At 42.2% G+C, this 23,348-nt stretch overlaps 1 protein-coding gene across 1 annotated transcript in view; it reads right to left on the bottom strand.

Annotated features, from left to right (window-relative positions):
* Positions 1-23,348, bottom strand: part of ITGA8 (integrin subunit alpha 8) — a 239,603-nt gene that overhangs the window by 54,010 nt on the left and 162,245 nt on the right. The window contains exons 20-22 of the mRNA XM_073629668.1: positions 15,161-15,308; positions 11,798-11,890; positions 9,357-9,433 (exon numbers count right to left, since the gene is read on the bottom strand). Of these exons, the coding sequence (XP_073485769.1) occupies positions 9,357-9,433; positions 11,798-11,890; positions 15,161-15,308 (318 nt within the window). The remainder of the gene's footprint in view (positions 1-9,356; positions 9,434-11,797; positions 11,891-15,160; positions 15,309-23,348) is intronic.

The raw sequence follows: 23,348 nt of genomic DNA, 5'->3' as shown, positions 1-23,348 counted from the left end.
CCACATGAATAATCACGTTACCAAAATTAGTGTATGCTGTAAATTGCCTCCAGCAAGTTTTGATTTTCTTCTTGCTGGAGGCCTCCATTTTACTAAATCCTGGAGCCCCTGAACCCCTGAACAGCAGTAAATTATTAAGCGGGACGAACCAGTACTAGCCAGTAAGCCACTGTGCTCCCTCCACCAGATGTATGTTGGGTACTGGGTTGTTTCTTTAAGGTGGATCTCGCCTCTTTACAAGTCTGTATGAATAAATTCCTGACATTTCACCATATATAGAAACAGTATCGCTTTTTAAAAAAATTTAACTTTTATGCTTATTAGGCAGCCTAGTGTATATGCCTAGGCTTAGATCAGTGGTCACCAAACTGAGGACCGCAGGCTGGATGCGGCCATTTGTCTTTCTCTCAGGGCACAATTCCTCCCACTGATATAGGGCACCATTTCTCCTCATCACACCTACAGTGGGGCATAATTGCCCCCACTGACACCCATGATGGGGCACTTTTCCTCCCACTAACACCAACAATGGGACACTATCCTACCCACTGATACGAGGCACTGTTTCTCCTACTGACTAGGGGCAGCCCGTTTATTAGGGGCACTCGGGCCCTCTCTAAACTCCACCCCCTATATGGTAATGGATAGATTTATGCATAGCATGAATCTATCCATGGCTGCCACGGCCACCCCCTATTCATGCTTCCGGCGCCTTTCAGGGCACCGGGTGCATGAATTACAGCAGCTGGGGTTTTTTAAGCACCTGATTGGAGCAGAGGCTCTAATAGGCTTCCAAATCAGGTGGGCTTGGGACGCAGAGGATGCGCTCCGATCCCACCCAGGTGTGTTACAACAGCGAATGAACTGATCCTCAACCAGGCCAATCAGAAGCGGGTGTGAAACCCATTTTCCAATTGGCCTAAAAGAGAAGACTCCCGATTGGCTGCCGAGTATTAGGAAGGAAGTGGATGCCACGTGATGACCTGGAGAACGAGAGGCCGCAGGAGAACAGCAGGAGAATGGGAGGCCGCCGAGCAGGGGAAGCCACCGCTGATGGAGTAAGTGTGACTGACCTACCTGGGGGGGGGGGGCAGTGGCATACTGTTTGCCGCCCCCCTCCAAAAAAAAATTTCCACTGGCCACCACTGCTACTGATGCCAACAGTGGGGCATAATTGCCCCCCCCCACTGACACCCATGATGGGGCACTTTTCCTCCCACTAATACCAACAATGGGACACTATCCTGCCCACTGACACCAACGATAGGGCACTATTTCCCCCACTGACTTTTACTGACACCAGTCATGGGTCACTACTCCTCCTCTTACCAACCACAGGTGCTATGTCATTTTTTTATTCCAACGCTAGGACATTTTCTACTCCAGCTGGCCAAAGTCTGGGCCCTCTAAAGTTTGAAGGACAGTAAACTGGGCCTTTGCTTAGAAAGTTTGGAGACTCTGGGCATAGATGATGCTCTCAATCTGCTGCAGGCAGCAGGAAGAATTTTCCCAGTCTCCTCTCCTCCAGTGATTAGACATTTTAGCAAGTCACAAAGGGGAGAAGCTGCAGAAAGGGGGCTGATCTGGGATCCGGGAGAAGCACCAGAATTGACATGATTGTGTCATCTCTGAGCTGGCATCTCAGTCCAGCAAGCAGATGGTGATCCTGGGTGATACCTGAACAAAGATGGCTCCATCCATTTGGAAAGAAAAGCAATGAAAGCATTGTCGGGGCAAGGAATGGAGGTCGGCTGTGAACTCTGTGAGAAGTAATAAATACCTGGAGTTGTTACATTATGAAGCATGTATGCAATTAAAAGAAAAAAGTGATACTAGACCAGATTGGACATGTCCGCATTCTATATCAGTCTTTTATAAATTGCCAAACAAAAGGAAAAATTGCGAAGTATGGGGAGATGAAAAAAAATCTTTAATGACTGCCCCCCAGAGGTTCCAACCCTTCTCCAGTCCAGATCTCTGGCAGGTTCATCCGACGACCTCTGAACACAAACTGCTAAAACATGAAATTTCAACTTTTCTGCAGACATTCCAAATCAGGCAAAAAAAAAAAATATATATATATTTTTTGTTTTCCTTATGTAAATAAATTAAAGCCCTTTAAATAAACAAATTCAAAGAATCCTTCAGCTCCAGATACGCAATTCATCACTTCAATGAACACCAGATTTTGCAATAAACTAATTACGTTCTTGTTATCCGAATAAGGGCCAGCTTGCTGCCAAACTTGCGCTGTGATGTGATCATTATCCACACTTGTCAGAATGTTTCTATTCTTTTGTATTTTCCATTCGAACATTCTTCACGAGAGTCAACGACTCCACAGCGTTTGCTACAAATACACTGACATTTTTCTGGAACCCTCCGCGTGTTTTGTAATAACAAGCATGTAATCTGGCGGAATGCGGTTTGAAAGAAACGCAAAACAAACAGTTTTCGGACGTTATCGGCTCACAGTGGAAAATATCTGAATTATTTTGATGAAGCAAATAAATTCCATGATCTTTTTTTTTCTATTTTTAGATGTTTTTTCCGTAGCCCTTATACAGCAGCTAAATGGGTCCATCTGCTAGTGCGTTGAGTGATGAGTGTTCAGGTGTCGTGATGACATCATCATGTCTTCCGGATGCAAAGAAATGAGAAGTGATGTCCGTGAGCCTCAAACACCAGATCAAAAAAGTTACTGGCAGATGGCATTGATTGGGAAGAATACAGTATAAGCTCCCTCCATAATTTATTTTACAGTCAGTTGTCTGTATGTTTGTATGCAACGGAAAGTAATTGCATTGTAGTTGTTATCCTATCCAACACTCGCTTAGGAGTATATTTAGGGCTCATGTACATGACCATAAAAAATGCAGCGTTTATCACTGTACTTCATTTGCGTTTTTTTTTACAAATATTTTACAAAGCTAATGTAAAATATGGAAAGTACTGCATAAATTGCTGTATAAAAATAATTGTAACAAATAAATAAAGAAAAGGTTGTACAAACTTTTTGCGCTATGCTGTATAACTCCTGTATAATAATATAAGTTGAACACAGGTATATTGTTTTCTCTTGGCTTATGCACATACAGTATCTCACAAAAGCGAGTACACCCCTCACATTTTTGTAAATATTTTATTATATCTTTTCATGTGACAACACTGAAGAAATGACACTTTGCTACAATGTAAAGTAGTGAGTGTACAGCTTGTATAAGGCCCCTTTCACACGATCGGACCGTTCAGGTCCGCCTGTCAGTTTTGACGGCGGACCTGAACGGGCGCTCCATGTTAGCCTATGGAGCGACGGGTATCAGCGGAGACATGTCCGCTGACATCCGACCCCGTCTGATCCGCTAAAAGCAGACGGATGGCCCTATGTCCAGATCCATCGCAGGCGGATCGGATCGGGTGAGATCTGACGAAAACGGACATGCTGTCCGTTTTCATCCGATCCCTCCATAGGCAGCAGTGGCGCCTGACAAGCCCCTCCCCCGCTCAGTGAGCAGAGAGGGACCTGTCATCCGCTGGCTCAGCGGAGATCAACGGACTGATCTCCTGCTGAGCCGGTGGACCGAGGCAGGCTCCGTGGAAATGGACTCCGCCTCGTGTGAATGAGGCCTAACAGTGTAAATTTGCTGTCCCCTCAAAATATCTCAACACACAGCCATTAATGTCTAAACCGCTGGCAACAAAAGTGAGTACATCCCTAAGGGAAAATGTCCAAATTGGGCCCAATTAGCCATCTTCCCTCCCCGGTGTCATGTGACTCGTTAGTGTTACAAGGTCTCAGGTGTGAATGGGGAGCAGGTGTGTTAAATTTGGTGTTATCGCTCTCACTCTCTCATACTGGTCACTGGAAGTTCAACATAGCGCCTCATGGCAAAGAAATCTCTGAGGATCTGAAAAAAAGAACTGTCTACATAAAGATGGCCTAGGCTATAGGAAGATTGCCAAGACCATGAAACTGAGCTGCAGCCAAGACCATATAGCGGTTTAACAGGACAGGTTCCACTCAGAACAGGCCTCGCCATGGTCGACCAAAGAAGTTGAGTGCACGTGCTCAGTGTCATATCCAGAGGTTGTCTTTGGGAAATAGACGTATGAGTGCTGCCAGGTTGAATGGGTGGGGGGTCAGCCTGTCAGTGCTCAGACCATACGCCGCACACTGCATCAAATTGGTCTGCATGGCTGTTGTCTCAGAAGAAAGCCTCTTCTAAAGATGATGCACAAGAAAGCCTGCAAACATTTTGCTGAAGACAAGCAGACTATGGACATGGATTACTGGAACCATGTCCTGTGGTCTGATGAGATCAAGATAAACGAATCTGGTTCAGATGGTGTTAAGCGTGTGTAGTGGCAACTAGGTAGGAGTACTAAGGCAAAGTGTTGTCACATGAAAAGATATAATAAAATATTTACAAAAATGTGAGGGGTGTACTCACTTTTGTGAGATACTGTAGCTGCGTAAAGATCAGTAAACTTGCATTGTGTTGAGATCAAACCCTGCACCTGTTGTCCTCCATATGGACTGTATTGTATGCTGTACACATGTAAATGTTTGTGCTAATGTTAACATGCATACAGAGTACCAGCACAAATGTACTCTATTGGCCTGCTCAGTGCCATCATGTAAATATCAACAATGTGTAATTGGTTTGATTACACACCAATAAGTCAACATGTTGACCCTGATGGTCACCTTTGTCCTAGCAATTAAGGACGTTAAAGAGGAGTTCCACCCAGGGGGTCCATTAACAAAAAAAAAAAATTAAAAGTCAGCAGCTACAAATACTGCAGCTGCTGACTTTTAATTGGACACTTACCTGTCCCTGGGTCCAGCGATGCAGGGGATCGAAGCCCCGCTCGTCCCCCCCCCTCCGCTCATCGGCGCCGGCATTTCAACTGTGGGCACCGGGCTGTGGCTTCACAGCCTGGCACCCACTGCGCATGCGCGAGCGGCGCCGCGCGCCGTGATTGGCCGCTCAATCACCTGGGACCTGTAATGGGTCCCAGATGATTGACAGGAGGGAGGGAGCAGAGCCGAACCCTTCCTGTGCCGAGGGGGAAGTGATGTCACCAGCCCAGGCAAAGGAAGAGGCAGACTACGAGGGACCAACTAGCAACAGGCATTTAGAGGTAAGTAAAAAAAAAAAAAAATATCCAATTTTTTTGGGTTTTTTTTTTTAGAATTTTTCAGGTATTTTTGTTTTTTTTGGGTGGAACCCCACTTTAAGACTGCAAGAGTTGTCTGCATCCTAGCAACAATGGACCCTGGACAGCAAGAGCCGCCTACATCCTAGCAACGAAGAATGCTAGACAGCAAGAAAAAACTTGCATCCTAGCACTGAAAGACGCTGGACAGCATGAGCTGCCTGCATCCTAGCAACAAAGGATAATAGGCAACAAGAGCCACCTGCATCCTAGCAATAGAAGATACTAGACAGCATCCATTCTAGCAGCGAAGGATGCTAGACAGCAAGAGCCACCTGCATCCTAGCAATGAAAGATGCTGGACAGCAAGAGCTACCTGCATCCTAGCAACAAGAGCTGCTAGGCAGCAAGAGACACCTGCATTCTAGCAATGACAGACACTAGACAGCAAGAGCCACCTGCATCCTAGCAACAAAGGATGTTAGACAGCAAGAGCTGACACCAGAGGGGGGGGAAGATTTCCGAAAGGTTTGGAACTCCGCTTTAAGTGCCCAGTGGGCAAATGGTTAAGCTTTGACAAAAAAACTGGAAGCTGATTGGTTTCTACACACAGCTACACCAGATTTTGCACTTTCCAGTTTTAGTAAATCCACCCCATAATCCTTTAGGAAGATTTTATTTTAAATGAAAGCTCTGGCGACATAACCTCTTTGAGGCTTCTGAGAATGAAAAGTCTTCTTTTTTATGTGACCGCTGAGGCTCTGATGAAAAAGGCATGCTCCCTAAAATGCCCTTTTACCAAACTCTAGGGTACCTATAGAGGATTACACTGCCTTTTATGAGTACATTTCATTCTTTCACAGCTCTCAATTTCCTTCTCTGCAGCCTCAACTGCACTGAATGAATGGACAGAAATAGCTCTGTGCAGAACTTCCTGTTCATTCACAAACTGAAGCATAGTAAACACAGTTTGCTATATTTCAGTTATGAATGAACAGAGTCAGCGATCAGTACACTGACTCTATTCAGTTAGACAAGGGAGGGGCAGGTAAATGACATATTTGCTGGCCCCTTCCCCAGTCTCCATCCTGACACATCCCAGGGGAAAGTACATAAGGGGGCTGGAGGGCACATGGGGGGCAGCAGAAAGAAGCTGGATAGGAGAAGTGTTGAGAGCAGCTGCACACATAGAGGAACCGATCTCTCATTTTTCCTCCTGCAGCCACTGAATGCTTGCGGGAGGGAGAGGGGGAGAGCAGGAGAAGCGGGCATTTATGGCTGGAGGAAAATAGAGAGATTAGTTCCTTTACTTGCAACCCCTGTAGGTACTCCTCTGCTTGCTGCCTGTGCCCCGGAGACTTCCCTTTCACTTCCGGTCCTGGACACACAACAGGAGGTTGACGTACTGACGTCATCGCGCTGTACTCAGTGGCCGGCTGTGTTTTATGATCGTTTTTATCTTCTATTTTGTAAGTGCAACCCTTTTATCCCATTAAATCCTATTGGTACGCTTTACACTATGGAGTTTCTATTTATATTTTTTGAGTAACACCTGAACTCTTTCCTTGGTGGCCGATGCTCGAGTTTCCCAGGCTATTTGGTGCTCAGTATAAGCTCCTTCCCAATATTAGCTGTGGATAACCATCTTCCTTTTTGGATAAAGGCCCTGGCTGGGTATTTAGCTGCAGGCTCCTAAAAGCTCGCCTTCTGGTAAGCACGTAATTCATATGGTGGAGGTGCACTGTCGTCAAGAGGTGTCATATCATAAGAGCCACTTTTATGTGCTATATATGGACTGTTCATTTGTCACTCATGTTGCTTATGTACAATAATTTATACACAACCATTAATTTGGACAATTTTTTTTTTTTTCACGGTTTTATTCACGTTTTTTTTTTTTTTTAGCGCTGCTACTTTGTATTATTTACACAACAGGAAATGACAGAAAATCTTTCCAAAATGAACAAAATTAAATTCTTAAAACAGTTTTTATAGGAATAAATGTCCCTTTAGAGAGTTTCTCACATTTCTGTCTCTGTGACAACATAAAATGTTTGAATTTCCCCTCACTTTCATTCACTGGAACAGAAAGAGTCAATCTCCCCGGTGGGGGCACAGACACAGAAAAACATCTCCATGGAGGGTCTAACTCTTCCCTACTCTATTAAAAGCTTTAAAAAAAAAAAGATTTTCTATATTTTAAATAAAATGATTTAGGACACCAGCATGCTCTGGTGTTTAGCCGCTAGAGAATGAAAACAAGATCTGTCATGAAATTATAGGAATGGCAATAAATTAAAAATATGAAAGTCAAAAGGAGAGAAGATCATTTTGTACAGACTTTAAAATAATAGCTTATAATAGATACATACTTAAAAGCCTCAGAAGTTTTGTTTTAGGGCAGAAGGAAGTTAGAAGGAGCTGACCTGAGCCCTAATCTCCCCTCCAGTAATAACACTGGTGGGAGTAGAGATCAACCTCATAAATCTTCCACTATTGACACAAAACAACATATGTTAAAAAAAAACACCCTAGTCACAAAGTGTATCTGCTCTTTTGGCCCCCTTGCTACTAACACGACTTCCTGTCCCCCTCTGTAGCACACAAGGTACATCCAAGCTGTGTCAGCCTCATTAATAATGTGTGAGATTTTCTTGGGAGATGGATGATCTTTTTGCATTGGAAAAACATGGCTGAGATTATGACGTATGACTTCAAGGTCATCATGTTGTGATAATAGCCCTTCTGTGTCACCACTTCCTCCCCTTCCGCATTTCCTTAAGATTTCCTTTTCTCCTATCTTGATGTTTTGAAATTTCTTAATTGTTTTATCTCCTTTTGCCAGATATAAATGTCACGCAATCTACTACTGGACTGCTATTGGGAAAATGCAGTGTCCTGAAAAGAGTCTGGCGTGTTTAAGGGCAATTACAAAGGTCAATTTTATTTGTATTCCTTTTTGTACCTTATAAAAAGATGTACAGAATATTTTAATTGTATATATATCTATCTAATTTGTATTTAATAAATACTGTGTATATATATATATATATATATATATATATATATATATATACCGGTATATATATATATATATATATATATATATATATATATATATATATATATATATATATATATATATATATACACAACTTTTTTTAGATCTTTTAAATATATATATTTTTCTAATTTGTATTTAATAAGTACTGTATATATATATATATATATATAAAACTTTTTGTTAGGTCTTTTAAATATATTTTTCTAATTTGTATTTAATAAATACTATATATGTATATATATATATATATATATATATATATATATATATATATATATATATAGTATTTATTAAATACAAACTAGCAAAATCGATTTTAAAGATCAAAATAAAGTAATTTTTTTTTAGTCCTAACCAAAATAATGTAATACAAATGTAATAAATAATAAGAAAGAGAAAAATTAATATTTCAGGCAACAAGTAAATCAATTTGATTAACTCCCTTACTCTCTAAAGCCGGCCATACACGGTTCGAATCTTGGCTGGTTTATCAGGGACCAGCCGACATTCGAACCATTAATGGGCAGGCTGAATGTACCAAGTTGATCGATCGATCAACTTGGGTACAACCAGCCTGCCGGATTCGCTTCCAATCATTGCAAGCGGTTGCTATAGCCGCTAGCGATAATCACTGTCTTCTCCGGGTGGGTTGTCCCCAGAACGGTTATAGAGGGGAAAACTTCCAATGGGGACACTGGTTCTGGTGACCTGCGAGGCCCCAATTGATTTCCTTAATTTTCAAGGTTTTCTCTCACTTCCTTTTTTGGCCATGGGACAGGAAGTGAAGATAAATCTCCTCAATGGTAAACAGATGGCAAAAAAAACTGACAGGAGTTATAAGCCTCCTTGACTTTATCCAAAATAAAATAAAGTTTTGACTATAGTTCTACTTTAAGAATCGCACCTCTTTAGTCAATTAAATTTGCCATATGGGTAAACTAATTTTACTTTTTTTTAAATTGCTAAATGCATTGTTAAACACATTCACAGAAACTGTTTCCCAAGTAGTGTAATGCACACACTTCTATTATCCTATGGCTCTGTGTCACTGCTCCGTCCCCTGCTAAAATAAACAGCAAATACTAGAAAGTATTGTAAATTGTGGTGTTTCTGCATGTATTAGAAGGCTTACCTTTTCACGTATAGGCCAAAGTTGATGCTCTCTGCATTTTCTAACCTCTGTACATTAAATCTCAGGCCGAGTGAGAGCTAAAAGAGGAAAGAGACCTGTAAGACCTGGATTTGTATGTAGCAGGTAGTTTTACCAGGTGTCCTCTTCAGGACAGTACACCTTCATGGTTATAATATTAGTATGAGCCTCCACACTGTCCAGGGAGAACCAATGAGGGCAGTGGGGTGGATTTACTAAAGGCAACTAGACTGTGCACTTTGTAAGTGCAGTTGCACTCAGTTTCCTTTGTAAATGTAAATATGATAATACTTTACTTTGTAAACAATACCCAATCAGGTACAAGGAAAATAAAAAAAACAGCACTTTGCTTGCACATGATTGGATGATGGAAATCCGCAGAGCTTTAGAACATTCAATAAGCTTTGGGGAAAATGGGTGCAAGTGCACAATGTTTTTGCCTTTAGTAAACCAACTCATCTGAGAATTTAGGTTGAACTAGTCAGACTTTAATCAATGGAAATATGACTGTAATATATTGCTGCACTTTTGATTATCATTATTAGGCTCTCTAGGCTAATAGGAAGCATCTGATTGGTTGCAGTGGGCTACCAACATTTTTTTTGGTTTTAGAAATGTTTTTACAAAAGAGGCTGAATGCACTAAATATGGTATATATAGGAAATCCGCCCACTCCTATACTCCCAACACTGCGCTCCTGGAAATAATACCTCAACAGAGCATCCACTTAGTGAGTGTGAATGTATGAACAAAAAATCTGATTCACCATAAACCTAGCCCCCAACAATAGTGAAAACAAATAGCGGCGCTAAACTCATTAAACGTATTCCGTCAAGTGATTAATTACAACATAATCACTATAAATAATATAAAAAAGTGAGTGATATGACTCTAAAACACAGTGCATCAGATAAAAGATAGTGTCCTGATAATGAATATGATCAATTATGTGAATAAGTGATCTAAAGAAAAAAAAAATATATAAAGTCCTTTCAATGAACAACCAAAAAGTGTAATGCCCCGTACACACGGTCGGATTTTCCGAGGGAAAATGTGTGATAGGACCTTGTTGTCAGAAATTCCGACCGTGTGTGGGCTCCATCGGACTTTTTCCATCGGATTTTCCGACACACAAAGTTTGAGAGCAGGCTATAAAATTTTCCGACAACAAAATCCGTTGTCGGAAATTCCGATCGTGTGTACAAAAATCCGACGCACAAAGTGCCACGCATGCTCAGAATAAATAAAGAGATGAAAGCTATTGGCTACTGCCCCGTTTATAGTTCCGACGTACGTGTTTTACGTCACCGTGTTCAGAATGATCGCATTTTCCGACAACTTTGTGTGACCGTGTGTATGCAAGACAAGTTTGAGCCAACATCCGTCGGGAAAAATCCTAGGATTTTGTTGTCGGAATGTCCGATCAATGTCCGACCGTGTGTACGGGGCATTATAAATCCAAAAAATAGTGATAAAAAAGGTGATAAAAAGTATATATATAATCCTTTATAATAAATCCGTGACGTGATATAATGAAGATCTCCAGTTAAACAAATCTTCCACCACACCTCTGTGTCCGTGATTTTGCTCCCCTTAGGAAGACACACTCACCAGCTGTTATTGCCTTACACTCTCGTGTTCGGCTGAATGGCTTTAACCCACACAGATGGGGGTAAAATAGTGACCTCCGATGGTCCAACGTTAGCATCCAGAATTTTCAAACAAATGCTCTCAAACTTCAGTTCTTGGTATTCACGTACAGTTTTGTCTCATGCATGGGATAGATCCAGTTCACCTCCTTAATGATAATCCAAGTGTCCCACCAGCCCTGGGGTCTGACTGTTAGCTATACATTGTCTTCTCCTGTACACACACATATCTCAGTATGTAAGCACTCTCACACTGCAGCTCCAGGCTGAATGCACTGTAATAGTTTTCACATGCACTGTAAATAATCATTTTTACAGATTTCTAGGCATCCTGGAATACATACAGTACATTCAAATATTTATAAAATGGAGATTATTCACACATTCGATGTTGATGGGGGAATCCCTCCCACTAAGCCTTTGTATTCTGACAGCAGGGAGATTTCCCCACCATCAGATTACACTATAGCTATAGTCGGCGCTACTGATTGAGAGAAAAATTTCCAACAGGCTAGTTGTACACAAGTCATTCGATAGATGGTGTATAACCAGCCTGACCATACATAGATGAAAATTCAGCCAGTCCCTGCTGAACCAGACAAATTTAGATCAATATATGGCCGTGTTAACAAGCAAGGTCACTCCTGGATATTCCAGAATATCCGTGGAAGCAAAGAAAACTTTAAGGGAGAACTCTACGTGTCTAACAAATATAGGATGGAGTCTCTAAAGCATACTGTAACTCTGAGCGAGGCCCACTTGCTTAACACTTACATTGGTTCCAGCCACCATGGGGTTTCCGAGGTCACATACTACCATTCGAGAGTCATTTCCCATTTTGTATTCACAGTTAAGTTGCCGGAGACCCTTAGGAAAAGAATTATGGGTGAATTCATTATTATGTGCTAATTTTACATAGTGTTGACATTCAGCAATTTCCTGGAACCCCGCAGGACATTATACTCTGATGTACCCGCCACAATCTTACAGAGTCAGCTTTTGTGGAAACACATCAAACTACCTGCATAAATTTAAGTTGTGGCATGAAGTTGGAGCACTCAGAGGAAGCGTATGTTAGCATGATGTCCAAACTCCATGCAGATAGTATTCCTGGTGGGAAATGAAATAAAGAACCAAAGCTGCAATGCCACAATGCTATCACTAATCCACTGCACTGCAATTAATGGACCACCTAAAGCAGGGGGCTCAAACTGGCTGCCCTCCAGCTTTTGTGAAACTACAAGTCCCATCATACCTCTGCCTGTGGGAGTCACGCTTGTAACTGTCAGCCCTGCAATGCGGACTTGTAGTTTCGAAACAGCTGGAGGGCCGCCAGTTTGAGACCCCCGAGCTAAAGTGTATGTAAACATTACCAATGAACTTCTCCTATTTGTTTATTACAGTACCTGGTTTGTTGGTCTGGTTTGTTGCATTATCTGCATTAAGGTAAAAACCTTCCCCTACCCCCCCCCCCCCTCACCTCCCAGCCACTTACCTGAGTCCTTGATCGATCCAGTGCTGTGCCCATCTGCAGCAGCGCTGGTTCTCTCTCTCTCTCCTACCTCACAGGCTCAGAGACAGCAGGGGGGAGCCATTGGTTCCTGCTGCTGTCAATCAAATGTGAAGAGGGAGGGGGGGGGCGGACTGAGCCGCACAGTGTGTGTCAATAGACGCACACAGCCCAGCTTGGGAGAGGACCCGCAGGTGTGCCACCGTAGGAAGCGGCTTCCTAGGGAGGGCGCACCAAGAAGAGAAGTAGCCGAGAGTGCCGGCAGGGGGATCCCTGGAGAAGAGATTCAGGACAGAGCAGGTAAGTATACTGGATGTGCACATTGCCTTTCCCCTGATTGCACATTGCAAGTTTGGTCGGTTAATTGGCTCCTGTCTAAATTGGCTCTAGTATGTGTATGTATGAAAATGTAAATATGTAAATATGTAAAGAGCTCTGTAAATTGATGGCGCTATAAAAGTACCTGAAATAAATAAATACAATTCTGAAAAAAATTAGCTGCTTAGAGTCCTATATATAAACGTGCAACAGAGAAACAACCAGAAAGGTAAGAAATATTTTCAGATAATTTTTAGGTATGCTGTGTGATTGGGAACACATAATAAGTATACAGTATCTCACAAAAGTGAGTACACCCCTCACATTTTTGAAAATATTTTATTATAACTTTTCATGTGACAACACTGAAGAAATGACACTTTGCTACAATGTAAAGTAGTGAGTGTACAGCTTGTATAACAGTGTAAATTTGCTGTCCCCTCAAAATAACTCAACATACAGCCATTAATGTTTAAACCACTGGCAACAAAAGTGAGTACACCCCTAAGTGAAAAGGTCCAAATTGGGCCCAATTAGCCATTTTCCCTCCCTGGTGTCATGTGACTCGTTAGTGTTACAAGGTCTCAGGTGTGAATGGGGAGCAGGCGTGGTAAATTTGGTGTTATCGCTCTCACTCTCTCATACTGGTCACAAACATCGCACCTCATGGGAAAGAACTCTCTGAGGATCTGAAAAAAAATATTGTTGCTCTACATAAAGATGGCCTAGGCTATAAGAAGATTGCCAAGATTACCAAGATTGCCAAGACCCTGAAACTGAGCTGCAACAAGACCATACAGCGGATTAACAGGACAGGTTCCACTCAGAACAGGCCTCGTCATGGTCACCCAAAGAAGTTGAGTGCACGTACCCAGTGTCATATCCAGAGGTTGCCTTTGGGAAATAGACGTATGAGTGCTGCCAGCATTGCTTCAGAGGACAAGCAGACTAAGGACATGGATTACTGGAAACATCTCTGATGAGACCAAGATAAACTTATTCAGTTCAGATGGTGTCAAGCGTGTGTGGCGGCAACCAGGTGAGGAGTCAGACAAGTGTGTCTTGCCTACAGTCAAGCATGGTGGTGGGAGTGTCATGGTCTGGGGCTGCATGAGTGCTGCCGGCAATGGGGAGCTACAGTTCATTGAGGGAACCATGAATTGCAACATGTACTGTGACATACTGAAGCAGAGCATGATCCTTTCCCTTCGGAGACTGGGCCGCAGGGCAGTATTCCAACATGATAAAGACCCCAAACACACCTCCAAGATGACCACTGCCTTGCTAAAGAACCTGAGGGTAAAGGTGATGGCCAAACATGTCTCCAGACCTAAACCCTATTGAGCATCTGTGGGGCATCCTCAAACAGAAGGTGGAAGAGTGCAAGGTCTCTAACATCCACCAGCTCCGTGATGTCGTCATGGAGGAGTGGAAGAGGATTCCAGTGGCAACTTGTGAAGCTCTGGTGAACTCCATGCCCAAGGGGGTTAAGGCAGTGCTGGAAAATAATGGTGGCCACACAAAATATGGACACTTTGGGCCCAATTTGGACATTTTCACTTAGGGGTGTACTCACTTTTGTTGTACTCACACTTTCTGTGTGTTGAGTTATTTTGCGGGGACAGCAAATGTATACTGTTATACAAGCTGTACACTCACTACTTTACATTGTAGCAAAGTGTCATTTCTTCAGTGTTGTCACATGAAAAGATATAATAAAATATTTACAAAAATGTGAGGGGTGTACTCTCTTTTGTGAGATACTGTATAGTGTGGGTTTGCAATGGTGGAAATCTACTTTAAAGTGTATCTCTGCAGAGTGTGTTCTCTGAAACATCATTATCATTTTGTGACTCTATTGTGGTGGGGCACCCAAAAGAGAAGGAGCAACTTTGGGAGGAACCCAAAGTTGTGCTTTTCGTTATTATTAGTCACTCCCATTACCTTACATAAAACAAAAACAAAAAAAAACAAACAAATATAACCAGATAAAATATACAGTATATTGTGTCACACCATTGTATGGTCTTACACAGCAGGCTGCACCATTGTATGGTCTTACACGGCACTCCCTAAACCTATCCTCTGCGTAAACTACAATATCCTTTGTTTTCCTAGCAGACAGGAAATTGCTGTCAATGAGCTTTATCTTGAAAGAATAGGATATGATGTTTTACATTAACTGTCCTTGGCTGCCAGATGTCTGCCTGTAGAGTTCCGAGTCTTTCTGGCAGAGAGAATTAGCAGGCAGATTTTTATTTATCAGGTAGGTGATTCATTCAGATAGGTTTGTGACATTTAGCACTTACCTCCATGTGTCGTTCAATGCCTATATAATCTGCTTCCTCGGGTACATTGACATGGAGTTCAGCCTCGTATGCCCCTTCACCATCATTCCGTGCATTTATGGTTAACAGGATGTGGTTTTCCTCTCCTATAATGACCTGTTTCTTATCCCTACAAAAATCAGAATCACAATTAGAAAAGTACATGCAAAGAAGAAGTATTCTGTAAAATGAAAAGAAGTTGCAGTGCTTTGAATGATCATTTCTTTTTTGTATTACAATGAATTGGATTTACTAAAGGCAAATAGACTGTGCACTTTGCAAGTGCAGTTGCACTCATTTTCCCCAGGGCTTAGTAAATGTGGTAAAGCTTCACTTTGTAAAGAATACCCAATCAGGTGCAAGGAAAAAAAAAAAAAAACAGCATTTTGTACTTGTGCATGATTGGATGATGGAAATCAGCAGGGACATTATTTCCTTCCAAGAACATAAACGACACAAGTGTTTTTTTTTTTTTTCATCCACCAATATTAGCTTCATATGATTAGCCAAACATTGCCACCACATCAGCACTCTGAATGCCACAACTATTATTTCCCTTTTGGCTCAGTGCACTGCTATAAGCCTCACCCCCAGTCTCAGGCCCAAGTTCCCAGGTATGATACTGGCTTATATATTTACACATAGGTCCCAACTGTCCCTGATTTAGAGGGACTGTCCCTGATTTGGAGCAATGTCCCTCTGTCCCTCTTTCCTCCTCATTTGTCCCTCATTTTGGTCTGATCTATATAGATGTATATAAAATGCACTTTTTATCTATCAAAAAGATTTTTTCAGCGTTAAACCTTTCATCTGATTTCTAAATTGCTGAATTTATAAATTCCAAAAGCCAATATAAAGGAATAGTAGTGGTAAAAAAAGAAGTTGAACCAATCTTTTATTTTTTGTACAATTCTCTTTTAAGGGGACATGACAAGGGGTGTGTCCTATGCCTGAATACTTTTGCTGATAGGTGTCCCTCATTCCCATCTCTAAAAGTTGGGAGGTATTTATTTACCATATGTTTGATTTACCATATAATGCTTCTTGTTTTATGTACAGTATATGGATAAATCGAATGTTTCAACCTTGTTGGTTCCCAAGCTTATTCATCTACAAATGTGCATCCCATAGGCTCATTTCTGTGTTTTACTAAACCTTAATAAAAACATATTTGACCATATAAGTTCTCAGGTATGCATATATCCTGGAGTAGGGGGTTGAGTGGGGGGCTCAAGGGCTCTGACTGTCCTGTCCGCAATCACAGATATACATTTTTAATGCCTTTTGAGAGGCAGCCTGTTAAACTGATGCTGTGTTTATGGACTATGAGAAGGAGTCAGATTAGAGCACCTAGAATTAACCCATACTAACACAAAGAGATAATACAAACAGTATGCTTCTTGGAAACTGATCCCCACCACTTCAGTGCAGTCAGCGCTTCCACCTAGCAGCACTGGGGTCGTCAGTTCAAATCCCAACCACAACACTACCTGCCTGGAGTTTGCATGTTCTCCCTGTGCCTGTGTGGGTTTCCTCTGGGTACTTTGGCTTCCTCCCACACTCCAAAGACATACTGGTAGGTTAATTGGCTCCTGTCTATATTGACCCTACTATGTGTATGTATGAATGTGAGTTAGTGACCTTAGATTGCAAGTTGCTTGAAGGCAGGGACTGGTGTGAATATACTGTATATGTAAAAGTGCTGTATAAATTGACAGTATATAAGTACCGGTACCTGTAATAAAAAAACACATAGCCACTTTTTTCTGAGGAAGTGGGCCCAACCATTGATATTGCACACAGGTCTACTCCATACAGATAACACCCCTGTTAAGGGATAGGGTAAGGGTTTATTGTTGGGGGGGGGGGGGGGGGGGTTGGTTAGTTGCTAGGTGTTCTGGTAGGGTAGTGTTAAGTGTTTTTAAGGAGGCTGAATTTGTATAATGGATGTTTTCTTTATTTGGCCAAAGCTTTGGCCAGCTACATTATGCACACCAGTTCTCAGTGCTAGGTTCTCAGTTCTGGGAACTGTGATGAAAACTACCTGAGCTACCTTGCTGCTTGTACAATGTGCCTCGTTAAAACAGAAGGTATTGGCATCACTTCTTTAGCAATCCCCCCCCCCAAAAAAAATATGCTTCTACACCTTGGCTTTATGAGCTACAGCATGGGTGTACTAAGTTAGGCCAGTAGCCAGTTCATGCATGGTATGGAGGGTCAAAAGAAATAATCAACATTCAGGACAGCATTGTATTTTCAAAGCAGAAGATATTTATGTCATCACTTCCATTCAAAATAAAAACCAAGGAGTTTACTCCTCATTTTAGGATTGGGCCTACAACTATGCAAATAATTCCTTCATGTCTTCATAGCCAACCGAGCATCCAAAGCAAAAGTTGACCATCGGGCCACTAGGACGGAGTTAGCAGTATCAGTGGTTATAACTCTGCTTGCACTGTGAATGTATAACAGGCACACTTTACATTTAAAGGAAAGAGAAAACTTTTAATGTATTAGTGATCTAAGCAGATCAAAGTAAATATCTATAGAGAGAAAAAAAGAAACATATGGTAAATTCCCAAGTCCTCATGTTCTAATCCAGCAGGAGCTGCATCTTGAAGCTGCTTCTGTGCCTCTTAACACTATGGAGATCTACATGGCTCCATATCAAAGCACGGTCACATGCTTGCCCGGAATGCTGAGGGGGTGTGTCGAGGGACAAACTGTGCTTTGAAGTTGAAAGAGACAGGACTCCGATGTGATGGGGCTCTTCCTATTATTTCAGCACATGGCTATTTCAGGAGGAGAGTTGACTTGAGAATTAATAAAACAAAAACTATTTGCGGCATTTTGTATAGCTAACGTGTTCTTTTTCCATGAGGTTTGCTTTGATTTTCACAACTTTACTTCTGTTTCCCAAAAGTTTTTGTCCTAGATTTAAATTGGTTTAGCCTGAATAGTGAGGCAGTAAGTATGCATGATCATGGCGTGGCACCCTTATCATGACTGAAGAAGAAACCCAATTCTATTAGAAAGATTGCATTTTCAGGTATTCTATGTTGCCCGGCTGGTATGCCAATCCAATTACATCAGTAATTTATGGGCCAGTGATCCAGAAAAGACATGCAGACTGGGATTTCTGATTTCACTGGCTGCATGCTTACTTGGCAGCCCAGAAAGTATACATTTTCAGAAGCACATCAGCCATGGCAAACTTCTCTCAGTAAAAGCTGACTTTAAAAATAATTCAGAATATCATCTGCATCAATGTAATCAATCATATAAAATATAATGTACAGAACACACAGCTCTAGCTGTCAAAAAAAGTCACCAAACAGCCACCAAAGTTGAATAGCATTGTTTAATTTATATAAAGGTTCAACTGTTAGTGGCAGCAGTAATCCGTGTGCGAGACAGGGACATCTAAAAAAAGTCCAAGCATGTTTGTCCTGTACTTTTATTCAGCAATTGCCATGTCCGCCCTCTGCTGGGCCCCTGCTCTGGTTGCTGCGGGCTACGCCTCTTCAGCTCCCGTGTGGAGGATTTTCCGCTGCTGCTTTTGCAAGTCAGTCCTATGGACCATTTGACCATATGTAAGTATGGGAGGCTTCTATGAAGCCACATACTTCTTTTTTGACCATAACTACCATTGAATGTCATATTTTACTGATACCTACTATCTTTTAGATATTTCACATATACACCAACTCCTGAGGAAGTGAACGGAGCTTGCGAAACGCGTCGAGTACAAAAGTTGTATATGTATATTATGTACCATACTATTGTAATTAACATTTCAATGGTCAAACGATGTCTTATGATGTTTTTATGTTCATTTTTCATCATGTTTTTGGAAATTCAATAAAACTTTATACCATTCGTTATGACCTCTATGACCAACTCATTTAAAGTCCCACGGGCGAACCTCTCTTTTTTGTACTATATGATTTATAGGGATGGAGTTGTGTCATATCAATGAGACAGTACCCAGACCGCTCTCTTTTTGTCCTTTATTCAGCAAGGCGGTACACACAGTTTAGAGATAGAATGCAGTGCTGCATTCTATCTCTGAATTTGATGGAATTAGCATATATTGGTTCCTTTGCTAGCTGCCTGATTGTCTATTAGCGCAGACTGTTTTCTATTCTTTAGGTGCCCACAGTTCAATGCTGTCTGTCTTTAGCATAAAAACTAAAAACAAAAAGGCAACACATGTACTTGTTTTTGTGATTTAGCAGCACTCAGCCTTTTCACCCAGCAGCAGGCTCCCACATCAGAGAGAGAGCCTTGAGTATATGTCAGCTGACACATACAAAGAGGAGAGAGAGAGAGGGAAAGTCATAGCATTAGTCAGCTCAAATATATAAAGGAGAGAGAGAGAGCCCTGAGCATCAGACAGCTCACATACTGTATATAAAAGCCTGTGAGCAGCTGTGACTAATAATGAGGTTTGGCTAACAGGAAAATGTGGACCTAAGAATGAAGGCTGTATCTTTCCCAAAGATCTACAGAGCCTCTGGGCTCCAGGACCCAGGTTGAACTTATTAAGACCTGAGAAACCAAAGTCTGTTGTCTTCAAAGCAGACACAAACCCTGAAATCCCTTACAATGTGTAGGCGAGAAACCCAGGTCACACATACACACTGGCTGGAGTACTAGTTTTAGCTTATGTGAATCTCTGCTGTGCCCCTTTTATGGGAAAGCAACCAATACACTTTACTGATGGCCCCTCCAGCTGCACATACTTATCTTCCTTTCGCTATCCTAATGCTCTGTTGGGCCACTAGTAGTAAAAGAGAGGAAGCTCTTGGAGTCAAAAACCTGGAGCTTACACAGTGTTGAGAACTACCTTCCTGCCCTCATGTGTTAAATGTTTGAGCAGCTAAACTCCAATCATCAGCACATCAGGAAAAGATTGGTAAATTTCAGGAGACTAGCTGGGGGAGAGTTGCCTGTAGGCCTGGCAGGGTGGGCAATTTCTAATATGGCTGCGTCCGTTTGCAAGGAATGCGCGCACACGTATTTGAGGCAAAGGTGTCGGTACATGCAATGCGCGACAGATCCTGTCGCCCTCTGGTCTTTAACCGCTTCAGCCCTGGAAGATTTTACCCCCTTCTTGACCAGAGCAATTTTTGCGATTCGGCACTGCGCCGCTTTAACTGACAATTGCGCGTTCGAACGACAAAATTGACGTCCTTTTTTCCCCACAAATAGAGCTTTCTTTTGGTGGTATTTGATCACCTCTGCGGTTTTTATTTTTTGCGCTATAAACAAAAATTTTGAAAGAAACGCAATATTTTTTATTTTTTGCTATTATAAATATCCCCCAAAAATATATAAAAAAACATTTTTTTTCCTCAGTTTAGGCCGATACGTATTCTTCTACATATTTTTGGTAAAAAAATCGCAATAAGCATATATTGATAGGTTTGCGCAAAAGTTATAGCGTCTATAAAATAGGGGATAGTTTTATGGCATTTTTATTATCTTATTTTTTACTAGTAATGGCGGCGATCTGCGATTTTTATTGGGACTGCGACATTATGGCGTATACATTGGACACTTTTGACACATTTTTGGGACCATTGGCATTTATACAGTGATCAGTGCTATAAAAATGCACTGATTACTGTAAAAATGTCACTGGCAGGGAAGGGGTTAACACTAGGGGGCGATCAAGGGGTTAATTGTATTCTCTAGTGTGTGTTCTAACTGAAAAAGAGGAGGGGACTGTGTAGGGGAGATGACAGAATGCTGTTTATACTCTGTATGAACAGACAATCTGTCTCTTCTCCACTCAGAGAACCGGAAACTGTGTTTACACACACAGATGCTGGTTCTCGGTGTGTCAGCAGCGATCGCGGGAGGCCGGCGGTGATCGTGACTGCCGGGCGCTCACACCGGCTCCAGGGGAGAGCAGCGGGCGGCGCTAGTGGCCACAGGGAGAAGCGACGTAACATAACGTCGTTTCGCCCAGCCGTGCCATTCTGCCGCAGTAAACCTGCGGCGGCTGATCGGCAAGTGATTGAAAGAGTAACTGTTGAACATGGATACTGCTGACTGGTCTTCAGCTTCCTGTTCCCTTGTTTTGCCCATGCTTCTGATCACTCGTTAACGACCTGGCTTGCCGTTGGATACCTCTTGTCTCTCTCCCGGCTCTGACCTCGGATTGCCCACAGATCTGCTCTTGTTTCCTGTCCTGTGTATGCCTGACCACGTCCCTGATCTCCTGTCTGCTGACCACTGGCTCACTGACCTTTGCAACCATCCCTGACTACGCCTTTTGCTTTGCCCAGCCTGCTGTACCTACCTGCAGTACTCACCTGTTGCTCCAGCTTCTAATACTTACCTGCTGTATGCAGCCTGCTGCACTTACTACTGCAACCTGCTTCCTACTGTATGCAGCCTGCAATAACCATCATCTCTTCTGGGTCCTACTGCTACCTCATCTGGTATCCACCTGCAGAGAGATCTCCATACCTACATTTCTTATCGGTGGCACAGCCGGCAATCCCTGCTTCTTTGGGCTTCTTTTCCCTTGTTTCCACCTCCAGGGACACCGAGCCGCAAGGAGAGCCCTCTTAGCATTTTGGCTTCAGGACCAGGGACATGACAGTAAGTCACATGATCTTTATACTTGAAATTACTGAGTATTTTTCTTCCCTCCCAATAGCTGAATTGAGTGATGGGGAGTAAAGGGAAGGTATGAGCTGCTGGTGTGGCTGCTTTTAAGCTAACCTGTTGCTTTGTCTTGCATTGGACAAGCACAGGTTTCACTTTAAATCCAGGTATGGAAACCTTTGCTTTGTAACTCATCTACAGCACTGAAAACCATGCTTTGAAAATGGCAACAGCAAAACATAACTAATTATCTACATATCACTTGCCATTAATCTTTTTTTTTTTTTTTCAAAAAGTTTTTTTATCTAGCATATCAAAGAATTAAACATACAAGACATCGGGTAGATATTACATCAATTATAGTCAGCAGTGAATTCCACAATGATCCAGATAACAATATAACCATCAGCATTCCATAACCATAATGTCCTGGATCTCCAACCCTACCCTGCACCTCAGAATAGTTTCTCTTTTTTTTTTAAACAGTATAAACCATTCAGTTCAACCAACCACCCCCCACCCCCCCCAACTTGCCCCTTAGGCGAAAGAAGTAGCCCATTCTCTCTATTCCGTGAAGGGCTGAACCCCAAACACCCCCCCAGGGATTTCAATGTTTATTTTAGAAAGCCATGGGCAATGGGATATGGTTTTACAGCCTACTACACCCTTCTAACTTCAGTATTTCATTCGTCCAATCATTATGCTCATACTCCCATCCTCTGGCTGAGCTCTGCCATTGGGATTACGCTCTTAGATACGCCCACAACTCTAGGTTCCTTCTTCCTCCAGTGTGTTCTTGGAGTCCACCCATCTAAACCATACCTTTCTGAATTTCTTGGGGGCACCCCTAGCCTCATACGTCATCCTATATATTTTTTATTTTATTTCAGGTACTTAGATAGCGCCATCAATTTACGCAGCGCTTTACATATACATTGTACATTCACATCAGTCCCTACCCTCAAGGAGCTTACAATCTAAAGTCCCTAACTCACATTCATACATACTAGGGACAATTTAGACAGGATCCAATTAACCTACCAGCATGTCTTTGGAGTGTGGGAGGAAACCGGAGTACCTGGAGGAAACCCACGTGGGCACAGGGAGAACATGCAAACTCCAGGCAGGTAGCGTCGTGGTTGGGATTCGAATCAGCGACCCTTCTTACTGCTAGGCAAGAGTGCTATCCACTACACCACTGTGCTGGGCTATCAGTTTTCTTACACCAAAGTATAAGATCCTAAAAAAGAGTTTAGTGTATACATTCATCTCTTCCTGGTCAAAGACCCCTAGGAGGCAATGCAAGGGGGAGCATACAGTATATTAGGTAGTCCAAAGTTATCAGAAATAAATTCAGTCACTTGAGACCACAACGGTCTTATTCTAGGGCATTCCCATACCATATGGATGAAGGTCCCCTCCGCCCCCATACATTTATGACAGACTGCAGAGTCCCTCCTACGCATTCGGCATAGTCTAGTTAGCGTGTAGTAAAGAACAGTACATCACATTACAGAAATCAGTGAGCGTTTAAATTTGGAATTAAGGC

This window comes from Aquarana catesbeiana, linkage group LG05, assembly GCF_042186555.1.
Source record: "Aquarana catesbeiana isolate 2022-GZ linkage group LG05, ASM4218655v1, whole genome shotgun sequence".
NCBI classification, from domain to species: domain Eukaryota; kingdom Metazoa; phylum Chordata; class Amphibia; order Anura; family Ranidae; genus Aquarana; species Aquarana catesbeiana.
This window is presented reverse-complemented; position numbering and strand designations above follow the sequence as displayed.